The sequence below is a fragment of the Macadamia integrifolia genome, chromosome 10 (genome assembly GCF_013358625.1).
Source record: "Macadamia integrifolia cultivar HAES 741 chromosome 10, SCU_Mint_v3, whole genome shotgun sequence".
Lineage (NCBI taxonomy): Eukaryota > Viridiplantae > Streptophyta > Magnoliopsida > Proteales > Proteaceae > Macadamia > Macadamia integrifolia.
In genome coordinates, this window is record NC_056566.1 from 18,913,344 (window position 1) to 18,936,598 (window position 23,255).

At 39.3% G+C, this 23,255-nt stretch overlaps 1 protein-coding gene across 3 annotated transcripts in view; it reads right to left on the reverse strand.

Moving 5' to 3' along the window:
* Positions 1 to 3,103: 3,103 nt before the first annotated feature.
* The window catches only part of LOC122091623 (ubiquitin carboxyl-terminal hydrolase 15-like), a 28,667-nt gene continuing 8,515 nt past the window's right edge, over positions 3,104 to 23,255 (reverse strand). For all 3 annotated transcript variants that reach the window (XM_042661641.1, XM_042661642.1, XM_042661639.1), the window contains exons 7-14: positions 7,568 to 7,653; positions 7,310 to 7,472; positions 7,005 to 7,128; positions 6,741 to 6,898; positions 6,547 to 6,631; positions 5,926 to 6,138; positions 4,149 to 4,210; positions 3,104 to 4,065 (exon numbers count right to left, since the gene is read on the reverse strand). In XM_042661641.1, coding sequence (XP_042517575.1) covers positions 3,384 to 4,065; positions 4,149 to 4,210; positions 5,926 to 6,138; positions 6,547 to 6,631; positions 6,741 to 6,898; positions 7,005 to 7,128; positions 7,310 to 7,472; positions 7,568 to 7,653 — 1,573 coding nt within the window. In that variant the 3' untranslated portion in view covers positions 3,104 to 3,383. The remainder of the gene's footprint in view (positions 4,066 to 4,148; positions 4,211 to 5,925; positions 6,139 to 6,546; positions 6,632 to 6,740; positions 6,899 to 7,004; positions 7,129 to 7,309; positions 7,473 to 7,567; positions 7,654 to 23,255) is intronic.

Genomic DNA, 23,255 nt, shown 5'->3' on the forward strand with positions numbered 1-23,255 from the left:
ACTTACTATTTCGTCTGAACACAAAAGAATGGACAATTAGGAACACCAAGGTACACAAAATATTAGTAATAGAGATAATGTAAGTTAGGACTACATAAAAAGAATCTAATGGGGCTTTAAATTGATAGAAATGATCAAGAAATACTTTCCCATGATCTCGATTCAGAGTTGCTCTAGCTAATTTTCCACCCTTTGCAAGTGTGATTTCTATGTTATGTATGCCGTGTCTAAGGGCATATCGGTTGAAGTAGATTCTTCTTTTTTATCAATCAAAATCCCTTCCCAAATTGTACAAGCTTCTTCCAATCTAAACGGAGAAGAAAATGCCTTTGCCAATTGGGCAGAGTCAAAGAATCTCCAAACTTACATTTTGATTTGTACATACTTCCTTTTTTTGGGGGGGAAGAACCTTCCTTCGGTCCCCCCCCCCCCTCCCTAGCACTGTAACCCTGAAATGCCTTGTGATTTGAATAGCTGCACACAAGATTTAAAAACTCAGAATCGGGTATGGGATCGGTCTTCACTGATTCCGATTCAAATTGTCCCAGAATTGGTCAGACTCAGTATACCAAAAAATGGGACTTAAACAGTCAGCCACTATTGATTTTGAGTGGAATCTGCTCTGATTCTGACCCTATTTTTAGCACCATCTTTTCTCTTGGCTTCATTCAGAATGAGCGTAACCCTTCCAAAACTCTTAGAATTACCCTAGGACTGCTGATTCTATTCATAGGCAAGCAACCCTTCCAAAACTCTTAGAATTACCCTAGGACTGCTGATTCTATTCATAGGCAAGCAGTTCAAGGACAATCAAGTGATGATGCAACTTCCATTGCATTTCATTTTTAACTCTTGCTCTTAAATACGAAAGAGTCTTGAGAATCTCTTCCTCAATTGTTCACACTAGTAAGTAAAAGTTGAAGAAGGTAAGAATAACAACAACTACTACTACTCAAGGATTAAAGTATCGGTATTGATCGTTGTATCGATCGACCAAAATTAAGATACGTATAGGAGAGTATCGTATCATATCAGAAATACGCTAAGATACGCACATAAATGGATATGAAACACCTTTTTAAACACTTTTGCATAAAAAATTTGTTAAAAAAAAGCTATTGATGACATGTATCATGCATAAACATCAAATTGATGGTATCGCACTAAGAATTCAAGGCTTGTAGTTGTCCTATAAATGTAAGATCCTTGTTCTCAACCTTGATTTCCACTTTAGTTATAGAGAAATATGGCTGACAGCAACTTTAGAACAAAAACCCCTCAAAAAATCATGTTTTTTGAAAAAATACCCATCTTGGTCATTATATAACCGTACCGCACTGTATTGGTACATACTAATACTCACCGATACGTACCGATACTCACCGATATGTACTAATCGATACATACCGATACGTACTGATACTCATCAATACATACTAATTGATACATACAAATACTCACCGATACGTACCGATGCATATCGAAATGTATATTTCACCTTGGTTTTATATTTTCTATAGAGTAACAGTATGTATCGATAGTGTATTGGTGCATATTGGTACGTATCGTAGGATATATATCGATAAGAAAGGATTTTAAAAATTCCATGTATTGTATCGGTGTGTATCGTATCGGTCGGTTAAATTTAAGATACATATCAAAAGGTATCGTACCGGTATCGGAGATACTTTAAACCATGCTACTACTACTACTACTACTCAACCTTATCCCAACTAAATGGGGTTGGCAATATGAATTCTTATCCTCCAATCAACTTTATTTGAGGTCATACTCGGTACAATGCCTATGCTATGCATACCTTTCCTCACCACTTCTCCCAAAGTCATTTTAGGTTTGCCCCAAGCTCTTATAGCTCTTTCAATCTGAATCAAATCGCTCGTCCATACTGGAGCATTTAAAAGCCTCATTTTGAATATGATCATGCCACCCTCAAACGACTTTCTCATAATAGCTTATCAGGTATTAGAACTACTCCAAAATCAGCTCCAATTTAATCATTTCTTTTTTTATCCTTCTTAGTTTTGCCACACATCCATCTCAACATGCTCATCTCAGTTACACTAAGTTTATATATATATATATATATATATATGATTCTTCTTATCTGCCCAACATTCCACGACATACGTCATAACTGTCATATGCCTATCCTATAAAATTTTCTTTTAAGTTTCAAAGGAATGTTGATAAAAACACTCCAGAAGTATCTCTCAATTTTCATCCATCCTATTCTAATTTCTTGTGAAACATTATTCTTTATAACACCTTCTTTATTTATGATTGAGCCCAGATATCTAAAGTAATCACTGGTGGAATCTCCATCTCATTAATATTCAACACCTCATATCTTTAACTAGGTCTAGATATTTACTTGAAACACTTCTCTTCTCTATTACTTTCCAGAATAACTCTCTAGGGACTATATCATAAGCTTTTTCTAAGTCAATCAAAACGACATAGAGATTCTCCTAAGAACAAATGCTTCGTTATATGTTTGAATATGGAAAAGGGTAAGGTTTTTAAAAGAGATGTTCTATGACTCAATTATTGATTTGCAATGAATGTGATGAAAAAACCAGTGAACATTGTTACTTGGTATAGTCTCCCACGGAACTCCATAGGGACAGGGACAGGGACAGGGACAGGGACGTAAAGCGCTATCTTTGGATGACAACGTAAGCTAATAATTCTAAGTTGAGCTAACCAGTTTAAAGTGTAAACTCTCTTGCACTTTAAACAATGCTAATCAACCTACGATTGTGTAATGATCCCCATATCAATCAGATGGGGGCTGATCCCACATCGGTTACAAAAGGGATTTGGTATGGGTTTATATGGTCTTGGGTTCCCTCACATTATAAGCTAGTTTATAAGGGTGAGTTCTCATGAGGTTTGTATCAGTGGTATTGGAGCAGCTGATCCAGTGGGGCGTTGTGGAAATATCATCTCAAAGATGCCTAGATGACAGGCAATAATAGGAATGGACGCAGAAAATAAAAGCAATAGCTAAATCATATGAATCAATAAATTATGATACAAAAGATGAGTTATTTAGTGATTGCAAGATATTTCAGACAAGTGATAATAGAATCTGAATAGGAAATTTTATACATCTCATTGCCATTCCTCCAGTAATACACTACGATAAATATTACAAAAATTCCCAGGAGTAAGATGGTAGCTTTACTCCTTCTAACTTTCAAAATGAGGGCTATGCCTCCAACTCCTTTGGCAGTTAAAGTCTTGACATACCCCATATAACAGAAAGGTTTAAAAAAAAAAAAAAAAATTGAGGTATGCTAGTCTGTGGCTAAGTAATCTATTTCATTGAAGGGAATTCCCAGACTACAAGATTCTACATATTAGAGTTCACAATGATCAGATGTATAAACAAGAGTATTGGAGATTGCTCCGTATTTTATAAACATACTGGAGTTAGTAACAGAAGGTAAAGGCTTGGTAAAAAAACCACTGACCTGCTTTGGATTCTCTCCATTCTGTACACTGTCAAGTAGTTCATTTGACAGGGATGAATCCCAAACAAAGCCCCTGGTTTCGGAAAGGAATCTTGTCTGCGGCTTACTACACAAGAACTTTCTACGGGAAATAGTGCTGTGCGAGGAGTATTCCAGAGGGTAGGAATTGAATATTGAGGATATGGAATCAAGATTGGATGTGTCAGCATAATCAGCAGTACTAAATGAATCTCTGGTACTCTCAGTGGTAAAAGATGCATCATCTGAGCTTGTGAAGAGGGACCAATCACTTGATGTTGCATCTGAGAATTCCATGCTCATCGATTCTGCATAAGCTTCTCTCATAGGTAGGATATTTCTGTTTGCACTCCTTAGAATGTCTCTGGAGGTCTGGTTGCCACTACCCAACTGAATATCTGGTATAGGATCTGGCACAAGTTCGTGAACAAAAAGGTGGTCACTGTGTCTAGTTTGTCCTGATCTTGAAGAATTCCGTGTTTTCGATAAGTTCTGCACTGCATTATATGGACGTTGCAGTGGAGAAGCTCTTGAAGGGCGTGGAGAATACCTGAGAAATGTTTAAAATTTGAAACCTTGGTGAATGAATGAACACAAGCAGAATTCAAAGGACGTATGTTAAACCAGGTTTACCTCGAGTAGAATAGGATGTATGCACCTTCTGACATCACCTGGCTCGTTGGCACTGGTTGGATCTATAGAAGAAAAACAAATTTGAAGGAAAAAATCATACACATCAAAACAAAGGCAATGTAAAAAATGCAAAATTTTAAGCTCCCAGGTATGGACCATCAAGAATCCTGATTGAATCCAGGATCTTTACTGTGGGATCCATCATGTTACAGAAAGGGAAAACAAAAAAAAGGAATACAATCTGAACCCAGAGATCAACAAAGAAGGGTGGTGGAGTGGCCCATAGCAGATCTCAATTAATTATCTACTTAATTATTTAAGCTTCTTTCATCATTCTCACCCACATAAACCACATCTATCATTTTCTACCACCCAAGCCCACCCCCTAAAAGAAAAAGAACAATAGGTAGGAAAAGAGATGGTTGTTAAAATAGTTCCTCCTTATTTTTACAGCTTTTTTTACCTATATTCATGATTAGTAATCGGGAACCTTCTATCAACAGGATAAAAGAGTGTATCTTTCCTTACGCCGAATTAGGAAAATAAAAGAATTTAAAGTTCCCTTTGATGCAGACACTGCTGCACTCGCTTGGTTGGACTAGCATGACCGGCTTTGGAAGCCAATAGCCAAGACGAACGAGTCCAGCCCAGGGTTTTGGTCCAACAAGGGTTGGAAATAAAATTAGTAGTTTACTTGTCTTTTATTTCATGCTTTTTATTTTCCAGATTTGAACGTAGGAGTTTGGATTTCTTTCCTTGCATTAGTCTCCTTTTATGGTTGTTTCTTAGTTTAGGCTAGATACTATTTCAATTGAGTTTCTAATTTCATGTTTTTACTTTTCTATATAGTGGCTGCATTAGTTTCCTTTTATGATTGTTACCTTGCATTAGTTTCCTTTTATGGTTGTTTCTATTAGTTTCCTTTTATGGACAGGTTAGAGTTAATTAATTTAGAACGAGAATTGGTTAGAATTTGTGCTCTGTGAGAGTGTGTATTTCCCCTTTTCCCCCTGCTATTCTGATCCTCCCTTTCCTCCCTAAGGCCCTCCATCACTCTTCTTATGTATTTCTTACATATATATAGAATATAGAGATAGTAGTACAAAAATATAAAATACAGAAATATACAATAGGAATATATAGAACGGAAGTCTTGCATATTTCTCTTATCTCTCCCAAGGAAACACCCCGCTGCAAGAACCAGCAGAGGCCAGAATTGATAAGCACAGTAACTGAAGGCATTCTTGTGGAAAGGCAGATAGCCTAGGAGAGAAGCTCATCTCTTGGGGGTCCATATCATCTGAAAACTATTTCTGTTCCATGAGCACATTCTCTGATTCAGATGACTCAGCGTTAGGAAAAGTAAGCCACCCCTTTCCCTTGATTGAATTTGGCTTCACTGCGCCCTTAATCAATAAAAAGCTTATTTATTTGATTAATCATCCCATTTCATTTGGGCGAGAGGGAGGCTGTGAGTCACCTGGGCTATGGATTTGTCGGTTTGTTGACGTGATCAAATAAAATTATTAACTTCAATAAGTAATCAAGCAACCATTTCTTCTGAGGAATGCTATTTCTAGAAGTTCCCAATAGCCATGCAGTACAGCTTGCTATACCAATGAAATATTTTTCCTTTTCTTTTTTTTTTTTAATGAATAATGTTATCAGTGAGAAGCATTCATAAGATAAAGGCAAGATATCTTGAACATCAGAAGTACACCAGTTTCATAAACGCCTTCGGACCAAGAGACAAGCAATTCAGAAGAGAGAAGGCTACCTCAGTGTCGTCTATCCTGAACCACGTCCCCTGCACATCTTTCACATACGACACATAATGCCCAGAAAATGATGCATTCAACGTATCCAAATGCACAACAACAGCATACAGCACATACAGAGGTGGACTGTCGCCTGTCCCAGTCATGAATGGGATCATGTCCAGCATCTCTGGAAAAGTGATGCACTTATTTATTTTTCCATATCTCCCATTCTGACAATACAAAGCCCACATTTCAAAAATCAGTTAGCAATGCAACTACAGAAACTTTTCACAAATTTTCTTCCAAAAAGTTCAAAAGAAGTTTTGGAAATCATTTCTACAGGTAATAGTTATCTACAACAACAAAGAAAATAAAACTTTATTGTGAAACATGGCCAACACCTTGACAATCACTCTACATTCTACAACACATATCCATTGCTATGACTTCACTGTCACTTAAATAAAGTTGGTATCCATAAAACCAAGGTGACACAACCGAATAAGTTCAGCCCAAACATAAGCCTAAATCCTGAAGCAGAAAGAATATATCCCAAATAGAAAGCCAGTAACCAAGGATCAATTTATCAACATAGAAAGGAGGTGCTCCCCATGTGCACTATTTTTCAGAAGTCATACCTGGAACCTCTTCAGAACTATTGTAAGGATGTTTGGTGCTTCATGGATACTCAATTGTTTTCGTGCTTGAACATATGTGGCACACCTTTAATTAGAACATAAGGAGGTTAGCCAACTTTAGATGATTACGTGTAATAAACACAATCTGCAGCACATGGCACAAGTTTTCTAAGAAACCAAATAAAGCATCAGACCTTCCACATCTGTACATGTTTTCTCCATCCAAATCCTCAGGAGATGTAAATTGAGTAAGTGCATCCTCCAGTGACTCAACCCAACCATTTATCTCCAATGTAAGATCCATTATGTTTTCAAACCGTTCAGATTCATGATGACATCTCAGACACTTGACCTGGTTGAGTGAAAAAACTAACTAAAGGTGCTATTTATGAAGAAAATACTGGCAAAATATTTCATTAAACAGACACTTGATATAAGTTGGGAGTAAAACTAATCACCTTCGATCTAAGATGACCGCCAAAAGTATATTGTATGAAGGTAGTTTCTTGCAAGCATGAATCAACTTGCTTCTCACCACCTAGTCCCTCAAGACATACAGATTGCATGGAAGTAACCAGAAGCCTGAATATAAAAAAACAACTTAAAGCTCTTTAAAATGGAAAAAGGAGGGAAAGAAGGATCATGGCAAACAATAGGAAAAAGCACCAAGAGAAATCACTTTGTTTGTCAATACTTAAGAAGATTGAAAGGGGGGGGGGGGGGGGGGGAAGAAAAAGGAATAACTCAAGTACATGTGTCATACCTTAGAAATTCATGAGCATCTTCCTGACTTCCAGAACCCATTCGACAACCAATTTTCTGCATATGCCAAAGGATTTTGTCAGGAGACAAAGGGCCCCCAGCTTCTCTTAACATCATTACATGCTGCTCGAGTTCACACATGAGACACCACTCTTTCGTATAGCCTAACATAAATAAAATAGATAAGAGGAAGTTACATGTCTTGAAACAATTCTGCATCAAATCTAGTCATTTAGATATGAGAAATGCAAGTGTTTACAGGTTCTGGAATGTGATCTCTGAAGCAAATAGATGATCAGAGGCTTTGTGCTGGTCAAACATTGCAATACAGCGTTGGCATAGCAGCTGCAACATTAAAACATGAGATACAGGGAAATGGTTAAAAAACTATAATAGCATAGAACATGCTAAGAAATGAGAAAGCAACCAAAAAAGTTATGCTTTTTCGCGCTCAAGCTGAGGCAATTAAGTTCCAAATCCCAACAGAAAATGCTATATAGATCTAGAGTTGGAGGTCCATCTACGGAGGTTGTGCTCCATCCAATATGATTGATAGCAACTCCAAAAGAAAGCTTTCCAACAATTTCACAGATGGTTTTCTCAGAAAAGGACATATCAAACCAAACCTACTCTCTTTGAAGGGGAAGGGGCCTTCTCCGGGCAAGCCAACATTTAAAAATAACAAACTTTCAAATGTGGGAGAAAGTGCAATCGAAGAAGAGGTGGTTTACGTCTTCCATGTCATTCCGCAAAGGCAGCAAGCAAGGGAGACAGGAATATGATGGTAGATGAGGAAATCTTGGGTGAGAAGGCAATTGGAGAGGGCTCTCCAGATAGTGAAACTATGCCAAGGGATGTGAAAACTGAACCAAACAACATTATGCCAGGCAACGAAGGGGAGGCAGATTGGACATGGTTCCAGGTCGAGGCAGAGGAGAAGCAACCTGAGGAAGAGGGGGACCAAATGGAAAGGTCAACCCCATAGGAAGGGGGGTGGAGAGGGGAGAGTAGGGGTGTCAATTCCAAGCCCACACCGGTAGCCCGACCAAGCCCAACACGTTTATGGCCCGACCTAGATCGGCCTGATTTATAAACGTGGCCCGACACATTTATAAATAGGTAGTACATGGTGTAGCCACCTAGCCCGATGGGCACCCGACCGGCCCAACACATTTACAAGCCCAATTTGAACCGACTCCTTTAAACCCAACCTAGACCCCTTTAATACTACTTGTGTTTTTTTTTTTTAATACTATTTGTATTTAGTCCTAAGGGTATATGATATGTACAATTGAGATGGTAGTAATTGTTATATGAACATTCATCTTTTTTATGCATAGTTTAATTGATTTGAACTTACTAAACTTGGGTTATGTAGGAATAGTTTAATTGATTTGAGTTTCGTGGATTAAAGGTCGAGTACTTTAGTAATTTAGTTATTTTGCGCATCTTTGGCTTAATTCATTTTAATTATTGGATCCTTTTCTTTGCTATGCCCATCTTTGCCTCATTTTTTTGGTATTCCTCTTCAAGCACATTTAATGGAACAATTTTAAAGAGGACCCGTTTAAAGCCCATTTAAAGTTAAATAGGTCTATAGCCCTGGTTAAGGCCCGATTAACCCCTGTTTATGGTAGCCCGATTAAAACCCGAGACCAACCAGCTTGATTATTAACCATACCATGTCACCCAAAGATAGGCCCATTTACTTAAACGGGCATTCACAGTGCAAGGCTTCCAAGTGGTCAAGCCCGATTAGGCCCGACTGGTTGACACCCCTAGGGGAGAGATTGCCAGATGGCAAACAGGGACGGGATATTATAAGGGGACCAAGTGCCAAGGTAGATGATTGAGGAGACCTTAGATGATCGAGGGAGACCAGAGGAATAGACAGATCTATTGCCCATAGTTGTGGAAAGCACACCAGCCGGATGCCAGTTATCAAGCCAGAAGGAGGTACCTTCTCCGTTTCCAATGAGGGATCAAATGGCAGGCAAGGCAAGGGGCTTAGCAAGGAAGATCTTGTGCCAAACCCAAAAGGAGTTAATATTAAGGGAAGCAGTCCAAAGAGAGTCGTGGAGGACATGGTTTAAGATCAATGCAAGATGTCGCTAACATCTCCCTTATTAGATTTTCCGAGACAAGATGACAAGCGATACACAAGATCAACCATATCTCGGCAAGATATCGAGATCTCAGCAAGATCTTGCCAAATATCGACCCCATCTCGTTGAGAAACAGCTCAGAACTCACCTCTCTCGATACACTCTGAAGAAAAAAAACACATTGTTGATGGGAACTTGGTGCTTTTTCCTGCCAAATTTCATTCCTACACTATATGTAATGTACCTATGTAGCTGTGTGGTTCATCTTATTTCATTTCAATGTACATGAATTTGACTCATCAGTCATCAATGTTAAATGTTAAATAATTACGTAATTATCTATGATGTCTTTTAAATTCTTATGATTATTTAGACTTTTTAAATTGGTTATATGTGTTCTAACTTCTAACTTCTAAAAAAGTATTACATGTTTTGTCGTGTGTGGAATGTGGATTGTAGAATAGAGCAACTAGCCTAGGGTCCAAAGTGTTGGAGACAACTTACATAGGGTATGAAGTCAAAGTATCATTTTAGGTTGATTTTTACAAAAATGATGTTTCCAATGTGTTTAGAAGACCTAAAATAGGGTAAATGGAAAGTTTCGGGGGCTACAAAGTCCATATGGCCACCGAGAACAACCACCGAGTCAACCAAGAAAAAATGCAAGATCTTGGCGAGAGATCTCACCAGATCTCTTTTTTTTGGCTTAGTGACATTAGGGGAGAAATCGAGATCTTAAACCTTGGTTGTGGAAGTGAGAAGAGTAGGCCCAACTGACCCAGATATTGGGCTGATTGGAAACCAGTTTTCATATCTTAAGGATGGCGGCAGAGTTAGTCTCAAGCCAAGGCCACCTTCCAACTTAGGGAGGCAAACAAAGGATCAATTGTAGGATTGAGAAATTTGGGAGAATCAGTACCTTTCCACAGAAAAGGGCAGAAGAGGGATTCAATCGATTTGACGATAGATTTGGCAAGCTAGAAAACTGCCGACCAGTAGATGTAAGAAGATTGGAGGACTAATTGGATGAGAACCAAACAACCCGCATAGGACGAACTTCCATTTCCAAAGCTGAAGACTTCTCTGGATTTGACTAAGCATGGGAGTGCAATGATGGCGGTGAGCCTGGAGGAGATGAGGGGGAGGCCAAGGTACTTGACTTCCTTATACTCATATTATGTTCTCCTATTTCCTATGTTTCTTTTTTTCCACTTTTTCATCTTTAGCTCCTCTTCAAGTGTATCAACTAGGGGTGTCAATCCCTAGCTCGAACCGATAAAACCGACCGAAACTGACCGAAAAAACCCTGACCAAACCAAACCGATCCCTATTTGATTGGTTTTGGACTGAGGTATGCTAGGACCGACTAAAACCGGTCCAAACCGAATGAAACCAATAAAAAAATAAATGATTATGAGATTACAAATTGGTGAATTGATTGTCCATCTTTTACAATATTAGTGACACGAATATTTTTTGTTTTAAGGGGAATTGTTACAAATTAATGAATATGAGTTTATGGATTGATATGTAAATTGTGACAATGCTTGCATTGATTTCCTTGTTCACTATACAAAATTAGTTGGATAGTTAAATGAAAGATTGGATAATAGGGTTCATTTTGTGATTTCAATATTAGTTAGCTTCTTAGTAATTAGTTATCCACTGGTTTCAATATTAGTTATCTTTTCCTTACAATGATAAACCATTATTTGTCACAAATTTAAAGTGTTTTTGCCAAATATTTCATCACTATAGGTTATGAATGTAAGATTTCATTATGGTTCAAGCTCAATAATAAACCGATCTAAACCGGTGTTAACCCGATACTAAAAAACCGAAATAAATCGAAACCAAATCGGACCAAAACCGAAACCGAACGAAAACCGAAGTTCCTTAACGGATTGGTTTTGATCTCCCTCATTCCTAGACCGAAACCGATTCAACCCGAGCGAAACCAAACCGAACTGACCGATTGACACCCCTAGTATCAACGCTGAGAACAACAGATGATTCCCCGCTTTTGCTTCCGATGTCAGGGTCTTCTCCTACATCATTTGTTTCTATTCATGAGGTAATTTATGTTCATCGTAGTATTTATTCCCCTTTTGTTCCTTCTATGGATCCTATGGTTCCCTTTTCTAATCATATTTTACATCGTTCTACCAAGGTTTCTAAGCCTCCCCATTGGTATGAATTTTCAGCTAATGCATTTACAGCTTTGCTTACTTCTCTCAATCCTTTTACTTCATTTGCTCTGTGTGCTCCGTTGGATCTTGTTGCTTCTCTTTTTGTCTTTTTAGATCATGTTTCTCTTTCTAAATCTTACCAGTGGGCATGTCGTATTCCTTTTTAGAAAGAGGTTACGGAATCCGAACTTCATGCTTTAGTGGAAAATGATACTTAGGGTATTGTGCCTACTCTTCTGAATACTCCAGTTGTTGGGTGTCATTGGATATATTCTGTGAAGCTCAAGTCTGATGGCTCTATTGCTCGGTATAAAGCTCGTCTGGTTGCTCAAGGAGATAAACAAGAATATGGTATTGAAAACTCTGAGACTTTTGCTCCTGTTGCTAAGAAGACAACTATTCGTGTAGTCTTAGCTCTTTCAGCTGTCCCTCAATGGCCAATTTTCCAAATGGATGTTAAGAATGCTTTTCTCCATGGTCATTTTTAAGGAAACGATTTGTGTCCCCCCCCCCCTCCTAGTCTTTCGTATGATCGATCTATGGTGTGTAGATAGAAAAAATCTTTATATGGTTTGAAACAAACTCCTAAGGGTTGGTTTGAACATTTTCGGGAGGTGGTTATTCAAGCCAGTTTTGCTTAGTTATCATGATTACTCTTTGTTCTTTCATTCTTCTCCTAAAATTTAAGGTGTTTCTTTTGTTGTATGTTGATGATATTCTTATTACTGGAGATGATATTGACACTATTACCACATTGAAAATCAATCCTGAGTCTTACTTTAAGATAAGGATTTGGGTCCTCTCACATATTTTCTTGGATTGGAGGTTCACTACTCTAATCGTGGTCACTTTGTTAATGAATACAAATATTTCCAAGATCTTTAACTGATGATAAGAAGGTGGATACTCCTATGGAAGTTAATGTCAAATACTCTAACCATGCTGAAGAACCTCTTTCTGATCCTACTATACATTGACAGCTAGTGGGAAGTCTCAGCTATCTTAATATGACACACTTTGATATTTCTTATGCTGCCCATATTGTAAGCCAGTTCGTTTCATCGCCATATCAATTGCACCTCAATGTTGCTTATCGCATTATTCACTATTTGCAAGGTACATCTCCACAAGGGTTATTTTTCTCATCCTCCTCTTCACTTCAGTTGCATGCATATGCTGACACTGATTGGTCTGGTTGTCCCAACTCTCGACGCTCTACTTTAGGATGATGTGCTTTTCTTGAAGACTTATTTTTTGGAAATGTAAAAAGCAACATACACTTTCTAAGTCTTCTGCAGAGGCTGAATATCGTTCCATGTAATCAGTCTGCAGTGAGAGTGTTTGGGTCTATGGGTTATTCCGGGATTTCTCTATTTTATTTTTGGAGCCTATACCTCTCTATGATGATAAAATACTAGCACCATTGGATGGAATTGCATTCAATCCAGTAATCTATAAGCGCAATAAGCACATTGAGGTTAATTGTCATTTCATTCGTGACAAACAAATCAGCAAACTTATTTGAGTTATTGACTTATTTCCCTTACCTACATAGCTTCTGCCTATCAGATTGCGGACATTTTTACCATAGCTATATCTTCAGCTCTCCATTGGTACTTTGTAACCAAACTTAAGCTGTCCAGCCAGCATCAGTTTGAGGGAGAGTGTAAATACGGAGAGGATATCTTGTTGGCTCTATATTATCTATGAAATATTTTCTTTCCTTAGATAGATATTTCCTTGCATGGGCCTACCATGTATAGGTCCATTCTTTCGTATATGTAATTCCTTCTACATGATAAATAGACAGAATTTTACCAATTAACAATCACCATAGCAAACTCTCAATGAATCCGAAGGCATATATAACCCAGAAATTAGAAGGTAACAGAGACTTGAAAAGAATTAGTGGTGTAATGTGGAAAATTGAATAGAGACAGATGCCGAAACAGGATTTGCATTGGCAATCCCATTTAGTTGGGATAAGGCTTAGTTGAGATGGGTTGAATAACTATTGTAAAGTACACAGAAAAGAGGTAATCATCTGTATATATCTTTTTGTTTTCAGCAATGAAAATCTTCTTTGATGCCGATCAGGGGAAGAAAAAAAAATTCCCAAACTACTCTGGGCATTCCACTCCTTAATCTCAATTATACACCTATTAGCAATTAACAACTTGATTAACCCATTACATACCTACCTTCCCTCTACAGAAGAGAAATAGCAAGCCAAGAAACTTATCTTGATTGAGAAGCCAATATTTTTGCAATTTATAAGAACTTCCCACAGTGTTGATAGGTCTATGCCTTTTGAATTCTTACCACAACTGAACAAGGGACGCATTCTCATGGAATTCTGCCACAATGCTTATTAAGTCTTTACAATGCTAGGATTTCTAAACCAAATTCCATCCATCCAGATTCTGCTTACTCCCCATTTTTCTCTCTAAGAATGTACAATGCTACAGCCACATCAAATGATCTCTCCGCTCCACATCATGAACCCAAAGACAAAATACAATACTCCCTCAATTGTAAGGAAGAAAAGAATAACACTGCTTTACACACCTCCAAATAATACCTCAATGATAGAATCTCCAACCTTGATCAGGAAGATGCATCATATTTTCTTCTGACAAAGGCTGGTTACTGGAAGAAAATGTTTTCATAGTGCCATCATTGTGGTATCTGATTATTGACTTTCAACACCTAGACATTTCCTCTATACAAGCAAGACTCCAGTATCCCTCATGACGCAACTGCCACCTCCTGACCTTGCTACACGTGTTGGCTTTCACCTCATTGTCCAACTCTGATTTTCTCTCAGAGTACTGTATCCATATTAGTCCCCCAAGGATGTTTATTCCACTTCCACTAGTTCACTCTTAAAAGCTTTCTATCAAGAATCTTCCCAATATTACAATATACTGCTGGTCCTCCTACAGGAAATCACTGCCAAGAGGCATTCCACAAGAAGTTTTTCTTTCCAGAAATTGAAAATCTGTTAAAGCTATGACTCTTTCAATGCATCAAATGGTCTCCAAAAGTTATAGCCCCCTCCCAGAAAAGCAATATGTTGCCATCTCTATCAGCCTATATGCACCTATATTGTGCATACAATAGGACCACCTCTATTCCCGAAGATAATGATACCATGAAAGACCCTATGTTTGAATTGAGAATCAAAAGGAGTCAATAACTCAATGATGTAGATCCACATTATGGAAGGAAATATGAGAGAAAGAAGGGTCCAGCCTTAGTCCACCTAAGTGGCTAGGGTCTAGCCAAGAAGCCAGCCGAACCCCTACTTGGTCCACCTGAGTGGCTTAGTACAAATAAAGGCCAATTGGGCCCGTCGGCTAGGGGAATAATTAGTAGTTGTTTTTAATTAATTAGTGGGCCATTGGGCCCATCGAGTTGAGTAAGTGGTATGTCGAGTCCAAATTGTCTTAGGACTCTATTTGTTTTCCATATAGGTTTATTATTCCTAGTCCAATTTTGAATTCCTAGTTGTAGTAGGAATGTCTAGTCCTATTAGGAAACTAGCTCCTAGTTGAAGTAGGAGTGTCTAGTCCTATTGGGAAACTAGCTCCTAGTAGTAGTTTGATTGCTATTCTACCCTCTATAAATAGAGGAGCCTATGTACTCATAATTTCAGATTTGAATAAAGAATAATTGCAACCAATTGCTTAGAACAGCCGGGATAGCTGTGGGTGAGGAGCCCGGGCCGAGACAGCCGCTCCTCCCCCACTTTTCCCTTTGTTTTTTCTTGGTTGAAGCTTTTTATTTTATCCTAAATTTACTGCTGTTAAAGTATACGACTATTGTGAATATTCAGAAGTTTAGATTTGTCCAAGTTACAAATCAGATTTGATTCTCTCTCTTGAAGCCTGCGATATTTCTCCTAGGTCAGAAAATCAAGAAAGCTTGAAACTTCACAACCAGCCATCAGAATCCTCTCAACTTTGGGGGTTTTTGTACCCTCCCTAAGGACTACCTACGTCCAAGAATGCAACTCAATCGGACTCCTACAGACCTGGCCGCACCTCTCTCTCTCTAGCTCTATAGCAGGTCTTTCTCTCTCCTATCGGGTTGTGTTTTTGGCTGGTTTTGCTCCTATATAGGTATTGTATCCTTGGGGGTTTATTTGAAGGTCTTATTTCTTTGTTTCCTGGTCCTATTTGTATTGTTTGGGGTTATACATTGCTGGGGTTGTTTCTTGTAATCTACTCCTGCATTAAGTGGTATCAGAGCTATAGCTCAAACAGAAGAACCCCAACCCACCCTTCGAGATGTGATGAAAGAAATCCAAGCCTTGTCTACGAGGTTGGATGGACATGACCAACAGTTGGCTGACCTAAAAGAGAGTACTGCTGCCCACTCTAACACCTAACCAACTGTTGCCCAAACTAATGTTCAACCTGCTATTAATTGCATTGGTAATGTTCCCAGAAGAGTCACTATGCAACCTAGAAGGAATGTCCCAGCTCAGAATGATGAGTATGACAATCAGCTTTATCAGTCTGACGATACGTACAAGGTCAAGTTAGAATTGAAAGAGTTCAATGGGAGGCACGATCCCCTCTACTACCAGGACTAGGTAACTTCCTTTGATGACTATTTCCGATGGTACCGTATGCCTGAAGAAAGGAAAGTTCAATTAGTTGTCACTAAGTTAATTGGTGGAGCTAAGGACTGGTGGAGGAATGAAGAGAATAGGCTGATCCGCAGTCGTCAAATGCCTCACAATTGGGAAGACTTGAAATTTATCCTTAACGATAGATTCTTGCCACCCACCTACCGACGTCGACTCTACGACATGCTGAATACTCTCAGGCAAGGTACTATGACTATAGGAGATTATATTGATCATTTTAATGAACTGCTTTCACGAACAGGTGCCCATAAAGAAGATGAAGAACTGCTCATATCCCGTTTCAAACTGGGGTTAAGGTATGATATTCGTGAGCAAGGATTAACGTATCAGTATCGGTCGCCGTATCGGTTGGCCAAAATTAAGATACGTATCGGAGTGTATCGTATCGTATCGGAGATACGCTAAGATACGCCAAAGATACACACATAAATGGATACGAAACATTTTTTTAAACACTTTTGCATAAAGAATTTGTAAAAAAAAGCTATTGCTAACGTGTATTATGCATAAACACTAAATTGAGGGTATCACACTAAGAATTCAAGGTTTGTAGTTGTCCCATAAATGTAAAATCCTTGTTTCCAACCTTGATTTCTACTTTAGTTTGAGAGAAATATGGCTAGCAACAACTTTGGAACAAAAACCCCTCAAAAAATTGTGTTTTCTGAAAAATTACCCATCTTGGCCATTATATGACCGTAACGCACTGTATCAGTACATACCGATACGTACCGATTGATACATTCCAATACATACTGAAACGTACATTTCACCTCGATTTTATATTTTCCATAGAGTCGTATCAGTGCACACCTATCGTATCGATGTGTATCAGTGGTGTATTGATGCATATCGGTATGTATTGTAGGATATATTTTGATACGAAAGGATTTTAAAAATTTCATGTGTCGTATCGGTGTGTATCGTATCGGTCAGCTAAATTTAAGATACGTATCGGAGGGTATTGTATCGGTATCGGAGATACTTTAAACCATGTGTGTGAGAAGCTTTGAGTGATCGAGATACCCTCCTTAAGCACTTGTTTTGACAAATCACTAGAAGCAGATGATCTGATCAAAACAACCTCCAGAAGGTACATCCAGCCAACTGACAACAAAAAGCCTTATGGATTTTCGACCCGAGCTCCACAAGATACACAGGATAAGGGGAAGGCTCCAATGGGAAGGGAGAGTGGATCTGTGACATACTACAGCTGTGGAAAGACTGGACACACGGCAAAATTCTGCCCTAAGCGAGGACAATCCAACTCTGTTATCAGTGCCATAGAATCCAATCCAGATTTACAAATCCACGAACCTCAGGATGACGATTGGACTGTTAATGTTGCAGTTGAAGGAGAGGAGGATGAACTAGAAGATGAGCTTACACCAGAGAATGATGATCCTCATGTTTATGTCAATGTGGTTGCAAGAATCCTAGTGTCTAAAACTAAGGGTGAAGACTGGAGGAGGCACAATATCTTCTACACCTTAATGTCTAGTGGACCTCACAAAGCTCAAGTGATTGTGGACAGTGGAAGTTGTATAAATGTGGTATCTCAAGCCTTTGTCATTGACAGAAAGCTTAAGACTGAATCCCATCCACAGCCATATAAGGTATCTTTTCTAGACAGCAACACCATGGCTGTAACTCAATGGTGTTCAGTCCCATTGAAGGTCTCAGATTATGAAGAAAGTGTATGGTGTGATGTCATCCCCATGGTCCTCACTGATGTACTACTTGGAAGGCCTTGGTTATATGACAACAATGTGCTAGTGGGAGGTACTAAGAAGCAATGCATCTTCGATCACAAAGGAAAACCATTCATTCTAAACCCACTCCACATACCTCAGGTAAAAGACAAGTTAAGGGCTGCCCAACTAAGGAGACAACATGTCTTAAAGAATGTTGCTAAGACCTCTTCCAAAACAACCACTAAGCAAAATAAGCAACCATGTAAAGAAAATTTCAGCAGGAAGAACACTGTGGACAACAAGCTATGCGTGCTGCCCCATAGAGAATTCCTAACCCTTGGTGAAGAAACCGGCCTAATCATAGCTCTTGTTACCAAGGCTGCTGAACCAGTGATAGTGGTCAAACATCCCCCACAAATCAAAGAGTTACTCGTTGATTTTTCAGATTTGGTGCCAAAGGAATTGCCTGATAAACTACCACCGATGAGGGATATTCAGCATGCCATTAACCTTATGCCTGGGTCAGTACTCCCTAATCTGCCCACTTACCATCTCAGTCCTATAGAGCATGCCGAGCTCAAGAGACAAGTGGATGATTTATTAAAGAAAGGGTTCTTGGTTGAGAGCATGAGTCCATGTCCAGTACCAACCCTATTGACACCAAAGAAAGACGGATCATGGCGTATGTGCATTGACAGCCGGGCCATTAAAAAAATCAAGGTAAAGTACAGATTTCCTATTCCTCGTTTGGATGATATGCTTGACATGTTGACAGGAGCCTCCATCTTTTCAAAGATTGATCTACCGAGTGGCTACCATCAGATTCGAATCCGTCTAGGGGATGAATGGAAAACAGCCTTCAAAACAAAAGAAGGCATGTATGAGTGGAAGGTTATGCCTTTTGGCCTCACCAATGCACCTAGCACTTTCATGAGGGTGATGACACATGTACTACGACCCTTCATCGGTAAATTTCTCGTAGTGTACTTTGATGACATACTAATATACAGCAAAACACAAAAATGAACACTTGGAGCATCTGAGACGTGTCATGAGAGTACTACGGGCAGAAAAGTTATACATCAACTTGAAGAAATGTTCCTTTATGCTGCCCAAGGTCATCTTCCTTGGTTTTATTGTGTCTTCACAAGGCATAGAAGCTGAACCGGAGAAGGTAAAAAGTGTTGTTGATTGGCCTATTCCAATGACCTTAACCGAGGTTCGTAGCTTTCACGGTCTTGCTTCATTTTACCGACGATTCATCCGGAATTTCAGCGCCGTTGTAGCCCCAATTACAGAATGCACAAAAGGGGGAAAAGTCCCATTTCAGTGGACTCCGGCAGCCACTAAAGCTTTCAACTTGATCAAACAAAAGATGACAGAAGCACCAGTGCTTAGACTACCTAATTTTGATCTTATGTTTGAAGTGGCTACTGAAGCATCCCATGTTGGGATAGGAGTGCTTATGCAAGAGGGCCATCCGATTGCCTTCTACAGTGAAAAGTTGAATGATGCAAAAAGAAGGTATTCTACCTATGATTTAGAACTCTATGCCATTGTTCAAATCCTCAAGCATTGGAGGCAATACTTAATTGGCAAAGAGTTTGTGCTCTATTCGGATCATGAAGCACTCAAATACTTGCACTCACAAAAGACCATTAGTGATCGGCACGCTAAATGGATCTCATACTTGCAAGGATACGTATTTGCTCTCAAGTACAAAGCTGGGAAGGAAAATCAAGTGGCTGATGCACTTAGTCGAAAGGTGATGATGATGAACACCTTCACAGTACAAAGTGCAGGAGTGGAACACATTAAAGAGGAGTACATTAGTGATGCTGATTTTTCAGAAGTATTCAACAACCTACAAGGAGGACGGGATGACAAATTTTGCTATACATGATGGATATCTTTTCAAAGGCACTCGCCTCTACATCCAAACACCTCTTTGAGACATCACTTGATTCGAGAGCTACATGGAGGAGGAATGGGTGGACACTTTGGCAAGGACAAAACATACTCAATGATGAAAGACTTATACTTTTGGCCTCAACTCTTAAAGGATGTGCAACATGTGATATAGAGATGCCGCACTTGTCAACTTGCTAAAGGAGAAAAGAAGAATACAGGATTGTACACACCGTTGCCCGTTCCACATGCACCTTGGCAAGACAAAAGCATGGATTTTGTCCTAGGCTTACCACCTACACGGGAAAGGTATGATTCCATATTTGTGGTAGTAGATCGTTTCTCCAAGATGGCACACTTTATCCCGTGCAAGAAGACTCTTGATGCAAGTCACTTGGCCAAACTCTTTTTCAAAGAGATAGTGCGCATACATGGTCTACCACAGACAATTGTTTCAGATAGGGATGTCAAGTTCATGAGCTACTTTTGGAGGACTCCATGGCTGAAAACAAATACTAAACTCAAGTTTTCCACTACATTCCATCCTCAGACAGACGGACAGACGGAAGTGGTGAACAGAAGTCTTGGCAACTTACTCCGATGTCTAGTCCGAGACTATGAAAAGACTTGGCCATCTATACTGGATATTGCTGAATTTGCCTATAATAGTTTCGTCAACCGCACCACATGTCGTACACCATTTGAGATTATCCTTGGACTGCAGCCTCAACGACCGGTTGACTTGGTACCTTTGCCCCCTCAGGCCCGTATTAGTGTAGAAGCCGATGAGTTCCTTAGACACATCACGGAGGTACATGCTGATGTTCGTCGTCGCATCGCTGTTAGCAATGACAGATACCAAGCAACTGCCAATCGACATCGTCACTACGTGGAATTTCAGCCTAGTGACTTGGTAATGGTTCGAATTCCACCTGAGAGGTTTCCTCCTGGTACAATGCACAAGCTCCATCCTCGGAACATGGGTCCCTACAAGGTCTTGAAGCTTATTTGGCACTAATGCTTACATACTAGAGCTACCTCCTACTCTGAAAATCAACAATGTCTTCAATGTAGCTGATCTGACGATATATTTAGGGCACTATTCTGATGACGGTGACACTAAACACACCCTCAAACTTCCTCAATTTGCAAACCCTAAAGATGATGTCATCGAAGATGTTCTCGACAACAAGTTCACCACAGTTCGTGGGGGCAAAGGGTACTACTCCTTCCTCATTAAATGGAAAGGTCGACCACGAGAGGATTGTACTTGGATCCATGTCGATGACTTTCAATGCCTTGACACGGACCTCTATGAGCACTACATGTCCCTTACCCATTCATCGGAGTTGAATGATTCTAAGAAAGGGGGAGCTGATGTAGATCCACATTATGGAAAGAAATATGAGAAGAAGAAGGGTCCAGCCTTAGTCCACCTAAGTGGCTAAGGTCTAGCCAAGCCAGCCGAACCCCTACTTGGTCCACCTGAGTGGCTAAGTACAAATAAGGGCCAATTGGGCCCATCGGCTAGGGGAATAATTAGTAGTTGTTTTTAATTAATTAGTGGGCCATTGGGCCCATCGAGTTGAGTAAGTGGTATGTCAAGTCCAAATTATCTTAGGACTCTATTTGTTTTCCACATAGGTTTATTATTCCTAGTCCAATTTTGAATTCCTAGTTGTAGTAGGAGTGTCTAGTCCTATTGGGAAACTAGCTCCTAGTTGAAGTAGGAGTGTCTAGTCCTATTGGGAAACTAGCTCCTAGTAGTAGTTTGATTGTTATTCTGCCCTCTATAAATAGAGAAGCATATGTACTCATAATTTCAGATTTGAATAAAGAATAATTGCAGTCAATTGTTTAGAACAACCGGGATAGCTGTGGGTGAGAAGCCCGGGCCGAGACACCCGCTCCTCCCCCACTTTTCCCTTTGTTTCTTCTTGGTTAAAGCTTTCTATTTTATCCTAAAGTTACTGTTGTTGAAGTATACGACTGTTGTGAATATTCAGAAGTTCAGATCTGTCCAAGTTACAAACCAGATTTGTTTCTCTCTCCTGAAGCCTGCGATTATTTCTCCTAAGTCAGAAAATCAAGAAAGCTTGTAACTTCACAACCAACCGTCAGAATCCTCTCAACTTTGGGGGTTTTTGTACCCTCCCTAGGGACTATCTACGTCTAAGAGTGCAGCTCAATCGGACTCCCACAGACTTGGCCGCACCTCTCTCTCTCCAGCTCTTTAGCAGGTCTTTCTCTCTCCTATCGGGTTGTGTTTTGGGCTGATTTTGCTCCTATATGGGTATTGTATCATTGGGGGTTTATTTGAAGGTCTTATTTCTTTGTTTCCTGGTCCTATTTGTATTGTTTGGGGTCATAAATTGCTGGGGTAGTTTCTTGTAATCTACTCCTGCATTACTCAATATAGACCCTTTCCCCAAACCAGAAAACTACAAGCCCTACCTGCAACAAATAGCTGAAAAAGTTAACCAACCACATTCTTGTGTCCCAATATCCTGCAGCAACAAGTCTATTTTGTCAGTTTGGTCAGGACCACCATATCTGTCCTTTTCATCGAATTAGCCCTCAATATCTCACCCCTTATGGACCAGAAGTGTATTTTTGCGTCCTACTAAATAGACAGTTTGAGTAGAAATCGCCTGGAAGATTGCATTACATATCAAGACACCATACGTCATAGATATATGCGAAAGGTTGGAGTGGCTGAAGTTAAAGAAGCCTTAAAAAAGATGAAAGGAGGCAAGACTCCAGACCCAGATGAGGTCCCAATAGAAGTATGGAATAGCCTAGGATTCTGTGGGGTATCTTGGTTAATCATTCTTTTTAACAAGATTATGAGCACAAGGAAAATGTCAAATAATTGGAGGAGAAGCATTGTAATTCCTATCTACAAAGTAAATGTCGCATAAAAGACTGCAATAACTATAGAGGCATAAAACTAATGAGTCATACTATGAAATTGTGGGATAAGGTTATTGAAGCCCGCCTGAGAAGAGAATCTACTATATTGGAAAATCAATTTGGTTTTATGCCTAGTAGATCCATGACAGAAGTTATCTACTTACTCAAGAGGCTCAAGGAAAGATTTAAAGCTAGCAAAACGGATCTCCACATGGTCTTTATTGAATTATAAAAAGCCTATGACAGAATCCCTACATAGCTAATCTGGCATGTACTAGAAAAGAGAAGGGTATTGAGTAAATATGTAGATATAATTAAAGATATGTATGAGGATGCTATGACTAGTGTGAGAACCATAGGAGGGCAAGGAAATGAGTTCCCAATTTCAATTGGCTTACATAAAGGATCAGCTTTTTAAGCCCTTATTTGTTTGCGCTTATCATGGATGATTTAACCAGGAACATTCAAGATGAGGTTTCGT